Source organism: Ruditapes philippinarum, unplaced genomic scaffold (genome assembly GCF_026571515.1).
Source record: "Ruditapes philippinarum isolate M1 unplaced genomic scaffold, ASM2657151v2 ctg16062_1_1_1_1, whole genome shotgun sequence".
NCBI classification, from domain to species: domain Eukaryota; kingdom Metazoa; phylum Mollusca; class Bivalvia; order Venerida; family Veneridae; genus Ruditapes; species Ruditapes philippinarum.
The window spans coordinates 3,144-15,414 of record NW_026860839.1 but is presented as its reverse complement, the minus strand read 5'-3'; the positions used below and the strand labels follow the sequence as shown (position 1 = coordinate 15,414).

Below are 12,271 nucleotides of genomic sequence, written 5' to 3'. Positions count from 1 at the left end.
AATACCCACATAAATTTGTAGACATTTTTTTTTATCTATTTATAACTTATAGCCATTACAATTTAATACCTTCAAATTGATTCAATGTCTATAAAAAGAAAGCTGTAGGCGCAAACGGGATTAGTTAACTTTCAAATCCTTTAGAATGCTGGAAAAATCTTTCAAGATTTTTTTTCATGAAATTCAAAAGATGGTCAAATTCAAATTCCTTCCAAAAGTTCGCAATAGTAATTTTTATGTTGTAATGCGCTTTACACGTTCTGTTTGTATTCGTAAGAAGTTCTTCTAATTGTAGGTATGGCTATAACTTAAGTAGGCAATGAAAACATCTACTTGAAAAGACCTTAAAGGTAGTAGAAGGCATGACTTATCCATTTAAAAATGTCACATTTAAAGATTGTCCGTGTACAAAACATTACAAACATAATGGCATTTAAATATAATCAGAAATTCAAAGACAAATTACAAAACAAACTAAATATACGTACACGTATATTTTTCCAGTTTATATAAATAACGAAGTTATAAAATGTGTTATGTAATTTTGTTAATAAAATATTTGGTTTTCGTGTGTTTTTATTCAATAAAATGTGTATTTAGTGTAATTAATTTATGTAATTAACAAATGAAATATAAAACGGAAAAAGGTTTTCCATCAACAGTTTGAAAACAGATGTGAAAAAAAATGTATTTGAACACGTGGCGAATAGTTATTTAACTGTGGCGAATCGTTATTACTCTGTGTCGAATCGTTATGTGGCGAATCGTTAGTGTGGCGAATCGTTACATTACCATGCAGTGCCAGGGCTATCGGACAATTACCGGAATCGGTCTGTTTTCCCCACCAATATTTCAACGTTTAAAAAATACCTTGAATCATTTTATTAAATACAAACAATTTAAACGATTTTTATAATGTTTATTGAAATCTGTATTAAATAAGAAGCAAAAGATTTATGAAAAATCGCTGTTATAAATATGATAAAAAGATTAGTATTGAAGATCGGGGAAAAACAGGAAACCTGTCGGAATAGGCGATGGATTACCGGAATCGACCTGTAATTTGGTTATTTGTGAACTTTTTAAATATTTCTTGTGCATGTTTTTATAAGATATAAACATTTTCAACGATATTCATTTTTGTAAATAAATTCGCTTTTGATTAATAAAACAAGAGACCTAAGATCGGCGAATTACTGTCATACTGCCGATATAGGGGAAGGATGGGCGGAATCAGCAGGTGTAATATAGTTATTTTTATGTTATTTCATTGAATGCAAATAATATCATTGATATACAAATTTTTTTTAGAAATAAAGATCACTTTTTTACTATAAACTAGATATCTAAGATAGGCTAATTACTATCACAGTGCCTGAATTAACAGGGAAATACCGGAATTAGTCTGCTATTTTGTTATATTTCAGCGTTTTAAAAATATCTTGCCATATTTTATTAAATACAAACAATTCAAATGATATTTAATAATATTTATTGTAATCTCTATTACATAATAAACAAGGTGATCTATGATTTCTTCCATGCTACCGAATCGACGAGCGATTACCGGAATCGGCTTCACTTCGTCTGGGATTACTGGAATCGGTTCTAATTTTGTTATGAATGTGAACTCAATATTATTATTATCATTTATTTTTGCATGTATTTACAAACATAATCATTGATCGTTTATGGAATAATGCAATATCGTCTTTACATTATATTTTTCAGGACATTGCTAACAGAGGAGTGTTTGAAATGACGGATAACAATAGGTCAGTTTAGTCTTTCTTTATGTTTGCATAACTCAATTCTTTATTTCATAAAGTAGTAGATTTATAATTACATGCAATAATTTTTATTTAAATCTTTATTTAAACAAAACAAACCTCATAAAATATTCGCATGAAATCAATGTTTTACCAGGCAGTTAAATCGTACTTACTCGACAGTTCAAGGTCATTCTGGATATCAAATCAATTGTCGTCATTTGCGTTATTGGTGCTTTTTTATAGTTTCACCATAAAAATATTACAAAGATTGCGAATTAGTCAATCGTTGAACTTGAAACATAGATTCTTTAGTCTTAAATAGTAAACAAATCATCTATACCCGTAACGTATAAAACAGTGAGATATGGATGTTAACTATATACGCACAGATGTTACTGTCACAACGAGCTGTGTATTGGGAAGTGTGATATACTACAAAACAGTGGGGTGCCAATATACGGTATGCTGATATATTTCATAGTTGGAGGGGGGGCTGTCTGTTAGAGAATGCCTGTTGTTAAGCAAGCTGTAGATGAATTAAGTCACAGGATTTATTGAACTTCAAAATTTTTAAAGGCTTAAGATTTAGTCAGTGTAAAAACAAAACAACAATATACACACCCTGTATAGATGTAAAGATTCTTTTCTAGAGCTAGAGAACATGTACACCCAATCATTTTTATTGTTCTTTCTTACCTAAAATCATTTTTAAAGCCAAGTACTATATATGTGTGAGTTTTGTTACTTCTATCTAACTGATAGTCATTCTTGTAAAATAAGTTATTGTAATTTATTGCATATATGTCTTATTTTTGGCAATAAAATATGTTTAAATCAAAGATTCTTTTCAAAGTTTAGCATAATTTCTTACCATTTGACCCATTTAATTATTAATAAAAAATGGAAGAAGATCCTTAAAGTAAAGGATTATGATAAATAGTTAGGAGTTCCGTATTGAAAAAGTTAGAATGATTGTCAAAAGGACAAGGTTCACAAACAGGGCTTTTTAGCCCAGTAATTTTACAAATGCAAAACCATGAAATATAAACGACATCCTACATATTTTAAAAGAAATGGCCTATATTCTAACAAAAAATCACAAAATATCACAGTAAATCGTATTTTAATGTCTAGAAAACACAACTTATTAACCATGCATAATTGTCAAAATAGCGAAATTCAGAACGTTCACTGTCGTATTTTCTTAAAATAACATATGAAGAGCCACAAGCGACACAAAGTCCTTTTCAGGTAATGATACTAAATATATACTAAAGCTGTGGCCGAAATATGGTGGTGTCGGGTTTGGCTCTTCATATCTAAAAATAATGTTTTCCGACATTTGCTGTTGCTATGGAAATTCGGTCTTAGCTGATAATTCCCATAATATTTGGCATGAAAACAATATGTTTGCTTTAAAAAATCTTATCTAAACTAATTACTCATGTAGACCTTTAATAAAATTATATAAACTTAGACAGCAACTGATTTATAACATATTTTACGTGTTTTTATTTCTAATCATTATCCGAACTTGTCCTGCCCGAATACGTGGTTGATCAGAAAAAAATGGTATCCGTTTGTGGAAAACATTTGTTTATGTCTTGCTAATAAATAAATACTAAAGACAATATAGCACATTACATTTATGTTTAACCCGCTTCTCGTAAGAAACAGAAAAATGCGTACGAACGCCAACTTTTGGTTCGAGAATTGACCGCTACTGTATTCAAGGGAATTAACTCGACATTGAATCTGAAACTGAAAGTAGACTGCTATTGTTTTTCTCTCTGATCGTTTTCCAACGCTTTTCAGCGATGTAGGTGCCAAAACTGGAAACGAAAGGTAAAAACGTTTGTATAATTATATTTTGTGACGATAATACTTTTAAATTCAATTTCTGTATCGAATCAAAATGTTTATTTCGACCTGTCATTTTGTGTTGTTACGGACGCAGACGTCAACATGTCAACTTTTTAAAATTATAGAAGAACAGTGATAAATCAATAGTGAAATTAAAATATTTGGTAATGAATTGAAATATTTAAAAAGTTTTACAGAAAAGAGCCTTAAAGTATCGTTTTAAAAGGAGCAACAGAGTGATAATGTTTTTTAAGTGTATTAATATTTGTTTTGCAGATGGTAAAGTCAAGGTACTCTATAGCCTAGTGGATGTAATCTGTGGCTGTCACCCGATAGGCCGGAGTTCAAAACCAGGTTGCTACCTTTTTTTTTTTCTTTTTTTTTTCAACAACTTTCTTTAGATAATGTCTTACTCATTTGTTTTATTTTCTTTGAATTTTAAAGTGTTTTTTTTTAAAATATTAAAAAAATGTGATAAATATAAAAAAAAAATGATTGTTAAAAGATAGACTTATCACAAATACTGGTATGGTTGCAAAAAGTTTGTTCAGTTTAAGACTGGAAAACACAAAATGATATAGGATTAATTTAAGATACTCTGCAGTGATAATTAACTTTAATAATTTAATAAAATATAAGGCATATTTTTATGATTCATCTTTTTTTCTAGGATGCCTCAAAAGATATGTGTGCTGTGCAGAAAAAAGCTAAAACTGCATCAAAGAAGACCTGTCAACAAAAATATAGCTAAATATTTACGGAAATTCTATTTGATGCAAACAACCAATTTGGATTTTATTTGTGGAGGTTGCAGCAAAAAAGTGTATCCAGGTTCTAGTGCACAGCCAAAGTCATCTGTTTCAGACACATCAAGAAAATCTACTGAAAATCAGACAGCAACAGCATCAACATCTACAGCCTGTAAAAGTCCACCATCCATTCAGCTTCCCATTAAATCTACATCCAAAAGCCATTCCTACTGTTTTATTTGTAAAAAGCCAGGTCCCAAAATCATAGTTGTACCAGCAAATATAAGATATTCAGTATTCATTGAACATGGAATTATTATCACAGCTGAAAGCAGATGTTGTACTTCTCATTTCAATCACAACTTAAACGAATTTAATAAAGAAGAACTAGTGAACATGAAAACAAAAGAACAATCATTTTTGAACAGAACTACTATTACTGAATTCATCAATAAAACAAGAGAAATTGCCTTAAAATCTTCAAACAAGAGAATGTCATTTGACAGTATGCATACCTATACAGATGAAGATTTAATCAACTTAACAGGCCTAAACAAAGAACAATTTCTTGATTTATACCAGCATGTTGAATCTTCAATAAAAAACACTCCAGCAAGAACCTCCATAACAACACTTGGTATTTTCCTCTTTAAAATGAAATGTGGACTTTCAAACAAAATATTATCAACAATATTCAATATAACAAAATCAAGTATAAGAAGAGCAATTCACTCAGCTAGACAAGCTCTTTGTGATATCATTGTTCCAGCCCATCTTGGATTTGAACATGTTACTAGAGAAGAAATCATTCAAAAACACACCAGAAAATTAGCACAAGACCTTCTAGCTGAAAGCAATGACCAGGCAATTCTAGTTCTTGATGGAACATATATTTACATTAACAAAAGCAACAACTTTCAATTCCAAAGGAGAAGCTTTAGTATGCACAAGCACAGACCATTAGTTAAACCCATGATAATTGTCTCTACCACTGGTTATTTTGTGAGTGTTTTAGGGCCATATTTTGCTGACTCAAAAAACAATGATGCATCCATTCTAAAACATATTTTAAACAACAACATACAAGAAATCAAATCATGGATTGACCCCAGTGACATTTGTGTAGTAGACCGTGGTTTTAGGGATGCTATTGAATTAATGAAGGAACTAGGGATACAAGCAGAAATGCCTGCCTTTATGAAAAGAACAGAAAAACAGATGACAACAGATGATGCAAATGCCAGTAGGTTTGTAACAAAGGTAATAATTTAAATAATCAACTACATATATAGTAAATTATTATTATCAATTTCAGATTTAAATGCACAGCTTTTAATTGAAAATTATTTTATGTTCAATTCTTACATATGAAATATTGAACATTTCTAAAGTAAAAGAAGATAAATTACATTGCATAATATTATCAACTTAATATAAGTTCATATATTTTCATGTATACTTTATCAACTTTTCATTTTAACAGCATATCATTCACTTAATACATACATTATTGGATGTATTTTAATAATATTGAACATTTTCAGCTGGTCATTTCATAATTAAACATTTAGGATTATAAAATATTATTATTTTAAATAAAACCAATTTAATTAAAATGCATTTAACATCTATTGTTGACCAGACTGTGCTGTAGATTATCATATTTCTTCTTGATACCTTATCTCTCATTAAATATGATGTACTGTAATACTGTATTTTTATTCAATATAATGTAGATAGTTTACTGCAAGATTAGCATACAAATGTTCATAGTAATTATTCTTTCTTTTATTTAATCACAGAAATATTGCCTGATTAATTAAGTTAATTATAACAAGAACATAAAAAACTTTAATCTTCAATTATTTTTCCTAAGATTAATTAGTTTATTAATTAAAATCAAAAGAAAAACAAACCAGAAACACTTCTCAGACTACTGATTATAGAATACTTACCTCAGGTGACCCTCAAATTCTTTGAAATTGTAACAGTAGGTCACATTCTGGTGAAGGGGACATAATTGAGAAGTAATATAACATGGCTACAGTTATTTAATATTTCATTATGTAACAAGTATAATGTAATAATGAAAAATATTTCTTGGTTATCAGAATTCAACTTTTATTCAATCCTTTACTTGTACATTGTACTATACATCTTAAATTGGATATTCTAACTGTATTATTACACATGTTTTGCAATTATATTTAATTGTGCTTCAGGTGAGATGGGTGGTAGAGGCTGCAAATGCAAGGATCAAAAGGTGGAAGTATCTTTCACATGTTCTTCCAACAAACCAAGTGCCATACATAGGTGATTATGTAAGCATAATTTGTGCCTTATGTAATAAGTACCTGCCACCTATCAACCAAACCCAAGAACTTGACTCAACTTTAGCAAGCCAGATGCGGGATAGATTGTCAGGCAATCTTTGTCTTCAAGATTTTGTGGAAGAACATGATCTTGCTAGGAGAAGTGTAGCCCATTGGACAACTACTGAATCATTGACAGATTTTCCAAAACTGTCAGAAACTATATTGAGAATTTTAACTCTTGGTACTTACCAGTTAAAACTGAGCTCAAGCTATGTACAGGAATATATTAGTGGTACTTGTGACTTTCACTTGCACAAGGAAATTCCGGGCCTTCTAAGAGTTAGACTTCAGAGCCGCCATATAGCATCAAAATCATATCTTGTGTGGTTAAAATATGATGAAGACCATGTAATTGCATGGTATTGCAAATGTAGGGCTGGGGCTAGGACAGTTGGTACTTGCTCTCATGTTGCTGCAGTCATATGGTACCTGGGCATGGCTGTCCATACAGCTGAAACAAGCTTTGGTGTGAAAGACTGGGGTGAGTATTTGGAGGATGCTTCAGCTAATCCAGAATCAATAGACTCTTCAGATTCAGAAGAAAGTATAGTTGAGGAATAGCTTCCTCTCATATAGTGGTTGATATATTGTTATATCCAAATGCAATTGTTCTATTTTCAAATTCTGTACAAACAAAAGTTTTTTCAATAAAGTGATTCTGCTTGGTTATATATTTTATAAATATGTCTAACAGGTTATATGGCCATGCATGATTGATTGTTTGCAATATAACCCACCCCTAGCGGCTCATGTTATATAATCTAATGACTGTTTATATTGAACTATGTGGATAGCCTGTCAGACGTTCTTGTAACTAACATTATCCTGTTTCAATCAGCGTGTCATACTCTCTTAGAATATGTAAATATTGAACTAAATCTTTAACCATTAAGTAAATAAGTGTATATGAAGTCAGCATTAATTCCATTCAATATGTCACCCAGTTGTGCCAGATCTGACAGGTTTAAATACAGTAATGCTGACTAATATATTTATAGATAAATAAATGTAAATTAATATATACTGTAAATTCTAATTGTATGTTTTGATGTACATATAAGTAATTATATATAATGTTATATTGCTTCAGTGATGTTAATCTTAACTTGTACATCTGTATAAAAGTGCAGGATATTAATTTACCGGTACTGTATAAATGAGCCGTTTCACGACAAAACGAACATAATGGGTTTGCGACCAGCATGGATCCAGACCAGCCTGCGCACCCGTGCAGTCTGATCAGGTTCCATGCTGTTCGCTTACCAACCCTATTACAAATAGAGAAACTGATAGCGAACAGCATGGATCCTGATCAGACTGTGCCGACGCGCAGGCTGGTCTGGATCCATGCTGGTCGCAAACGCACTTTGTTGGTTTTGTCATGACACGGCTCAAATCATTTAAATTGTCATTGGAAGCATTTAAACTATTTACTGTAATTACAATGTATCATGTTTATCTGTCCAATATACTTAATCAATGCTCATTAATGCTACTGGTTTATTTATATATTAACTGAGTTACTTTTATTGTCTAATTCTTAGAACATTATGTACCCTTTATCTTTCAATTGCTTCAAACATGCATCTCACCAAAGCCAATCAAACAGTGTTGCTATAGAAACAAGAAAATTTCCATGCCCTATAAAAGTAAAAACTTTCTGAAATTTAAATGTATACCGTAATTCATTAACACCCAAAATGTTAAAAATGTAACACATGCAAACTGTCTCTTCATACAGCTTTTTTTGTTTAAAATGAAACTAGTTTATGTTTCCATGGCAACACTGAAAACAATACATTCACATTCTTAATCTTTGCACTATCACTGTAGTAGAGGCTTACATATAAAAGAAATATAGATTGCAAGTATTTGTAAAATTCTGTGACTCTAGTTGCAGAATCACAATATGTGAAAATTGGTGACGTTGCCATGGAATTTTAAATTAAATTTATGTAGAAAATTTATTTTTTTAATGTTCATTTTTTTAAATGTTGACATTATCTGTTTTATATCTAGAGAGATGTTAAGTTTGTGTGTTTGAGACTGTTATCTAGCTATTTGCCAATGTTATAAGGAATTAACTTGTTAGAAATATAAAAAATGGTGCATTTAACTTGGTTGCTATGGTAACCTAATAAATAGAAAAAATGGCTTAGTTGTTCTTGTTTCTTTTTCAACACATAAATATTAATCTTTGCTGAAATTTTGATGAATTTCTGAAACAGGGCATTTTTTCACCCAAAGTGAACCTAGCCCTTTGTCTGAAAATGAAGTCTCGCATTTTTTTACCTTTACAGTTTAAAGGATCCCCACTGAGAAAAAGAGTGATCAAATGATCTGATCCAAAGTTCATAACTTATTTATTAAACATGAGTTCTAAGATCAGCGAATAACTGCCAACTTGAGTATCTGCCATACTGTCGGAATTGGGGAATGATTACCGGAATCGGCATGTAATTATGTTATTCATGAACTTTAAAAAAAAAAATCTTGCATCTTTTATAAAATATAAACAATTAATAACATGTAATAAGATTTTTTATAAAAAAAAAACACATTTGATTCATTAAACAAGAGATTTAATTATGATCAGCAAGTTTCTGTCATACTGCCGGAATCGGGGAATTATAACCGGAATCGGCCTGTATTTTCTATACAGGGTGTTTATATTGTTGTTTTGTTTTTACATTGACTAAATCTTAAGTCTTTAAAAAAGTTGAAGTTCAATAAATCCTATGACTTAATTCATCTACAGCTTGCTGAACAACAGGCATTCTCTAACAGATAGTCCCTTCTACTATGAAATATATCAGCATACCGTATATTGGCACCCCACTGTTTTGTAGTATATCACACTTCCCAATACACAGCTCCCAATATACAGCTCGTTAACTTCCAATGAAGTGACAGTAACATCTGTGCGTATATAGTTAACATCCATATCTCACTGTTTTATACGTTACGGGTATAGATGATTTGTTTACTATTTAAGACTAAAGAATCTGTTTTTCAACGATTGACTAATTCGCAATCTTTGTAATATTTTTATGGTGCACCAATAACGCAAATGACGACAATTGATTTGATACTCCAGAATGACCATGAACTGTCAAGTAAGTACGATTTAACTGCCTGGTAAAACATTGATTTCGTGTAAATATTTTATGAGGTTTGTATTGTTTAAATAAAGAATCAAATAAAAATTATTGTATGTAATCATAAATCGAATACTTTATGAAATAAAGAATTGAGTTATGCAAACATAAAGAAAGACTAAACTGACCTATTGTTATCCGTCATTTCAAACAATCCTCTGTTAGCAATGTCCTGAAAAATATAATGTAAAGACGATATTGCATTATTCCATAAAAGATCAATGATTATGTTTGTAAATACATGCAAAAATAAATGATAATAATAATATTAAGTTCACATTCATAACAAAATTAGAACCGATTGACGAAGTGAAGCCGATTCCGGTAATCGCTCGTCGATTCGGTAGTATGGAAGAAATCATGGATCACCTTGTTTATTATGTAATAGCGATTGCAATAAATATTATTAAATATCATTTCAATTGTTTGTATTGTCAAAAAATTCTTTGTATATCAATGATATTATTTGCATTCAATGAAATAACATAAAAATAACTATATTACACCTGCTGATTCCGCCCATCCTTCCCCTATATCGGCAGTATGACAGTAATTCGCCGATCTTAGGTCTCTTGTTTTATTAATCAAAAGCGAATTTATTTACAAAAATGAATATCGTTGAAAATGTTTATATCTTATAAAAACATGCAAAAGAAATATTTTAAAAAAAATTTCACAAATAACCATATTACAGGTCGATTCCGGTAATCCATCGCCTTCCCGTTTTTCCCCGATCTTCAATATTAATCTTTTTATCATATTTATAACAGCGATTTTTCATAAATCTTTTGCTTCTTATTTAATACAGATTTCAATAAACATTATAAAAATCGTTTAAATTGTTTGTATTTAATAAAATGATTCAATGTATTTTTTAAACGTTGAAATATTGGTGGGGAAAAACAGACCGATTCCGGTAATTGTCCGATAGCCCTGGCACTGCATATATGCGATATGGCAGTAATTCGACGACCTTAGATCTCTAGTTTATTATTTAATAAGGATTCTTCATTTTCAGAAATCTTTTTACATATCAATTATATTGTCTGCATTTTTTCTTGCAAAGTCCATAAATTACAATAATACAGGCCGATGCCGCTAACCATTCGCCTATTTCGGCAGTATGACAGTATACTAGTATGTAACTCGCCTTTCTTTGATCTCTTGCGTTATTAACCAAAGGCCAATTGAAATTTACAAAATAAAAGAAAGAAAGAAACTTTTAAATATCATTCATAATATTTATATTTTATAAGACGAATATTAACAATGCAACAGAAACGTTAAAAAGTACAATAGACTAAATTATACGTCGATTCCGGTAATCCTTCGCCGATTCCGACAGTATGGCAGTAACTCGCCGATATTAAATATCTTGTTTAATAAATAAAAAGTGATTTTATTGACAATAATCTGATTACATATCATTGCTATTGTTTATTTTTAATCAAGGGGGCAAAAATTTTGTATTAAGTTTAAAGATAAGCAAATTACAGGCCGATTTCGGTAATCCTTCGCCGATTCCGGCAGTTTGCCCGTTTTCGCTGATGATAAATATTTGTTTATTATTATTATTTAAAAGCGATTTTTTTCACAATCTCTAGGGAGATAAATGATAATATTTAGGGTTTATAAAAACATGCAAATGGAACATTAAAAGTCGCATAAACAACGAAATAACAGGCCGATTCCGGTCATCCCTCCCCGATACGGGCAGTTTGGCAGTAGCTCGCCGATATTAGATCTCTTGTTAAATTATTTAAAAGCGATTTTATTTATAAAATCTTTTCATAAATCATTGATATTGTTTATATTTTATAAAATTGCAAGAGAAAACTTAAAAAGTTTAATTATTACAAAGTTACAGGTCGATTCCGGTAATTCACCGCCGATTCCGGTCGATTCCGGTAATTCGGCCGATTCCGGTAAGTCGTGTAACCCCAAATACATTAAAAGAAATTATCTCTGGTGAAAAAAAGACTAATTGTACAGGTATAGTATAAATATCTATTATCAAATCATGTTCGAAACAGTTACAAATAACCTTTCATTTTCCCAATATACTAAGCTTTTTATAAGTCAATTTTTGACCTTCAAGTGTGGCCTTGACCTTCAGCTGGCACAAGGGTAAGATGGCTTCTGCACATCGCCCAATTGGGGTGTACATTTGAGTAAAGTTTGAAGAAAATCCTTCCATTAGTACAGAATTTATAGAGCGGACACAACATATATTCTAGTATTGATTGTATGTAAATTTGATGGTTAGGAAACTTCCCGCCTATATGACTCAAATACTGTTGGGAAAAGGCGTAAAATGAAACAAACAAACAAACAAACAAACAGTATGTAAATTT

The 12,271-nt window shown here is 30.7% G+C and overlaps 1 protein-coding gene across 1 annotated transcript; it reads left to right on the top strand.

Moving 5' to 3' along the window:
• The first annotated feature begins 4,975 nt into the window (after positions 1 to 4,975).
• On the top strand, positions 4,976 to 7,986 carry LOC132713522 (uncharacterized). The gene is made up of 2 exons (XM_060696164.1): positions 4,976 to 5,644; positions 6,607 to 7,986. Exons 1-2 carry the CDS (start codon positions 5,039 to 5,041, stop codon positions 7,318 to 7,320), a joined length of 1,320 nt encoding a protein of 439 aa, XP_060552147.1. The 5' UTR covers positions 4,976 to 5,038; the 3' UTR covers positions 7,321 to 7,986.
• Positions 7,987 to 12,271: the final 4,285 nt, after the last annotated feature.

Excerpts from the sequence above, each read along its gene's own strand:
- LOC132713522 (XM_060696164.1), top strand. The coding sequence starts at position 5,039 with ATGAAATGTGGACTTTCAAACAAAATATTATCAACAATATTCAATATA. Across the intron at positions 5,645-6,606 it reads CCAGTAGGTTTGTAACAAAG|GTGAGATGGGTGGTAGAGGC; the intron begins GTAATAATTTAA and ends ATTGTGCTTCAG.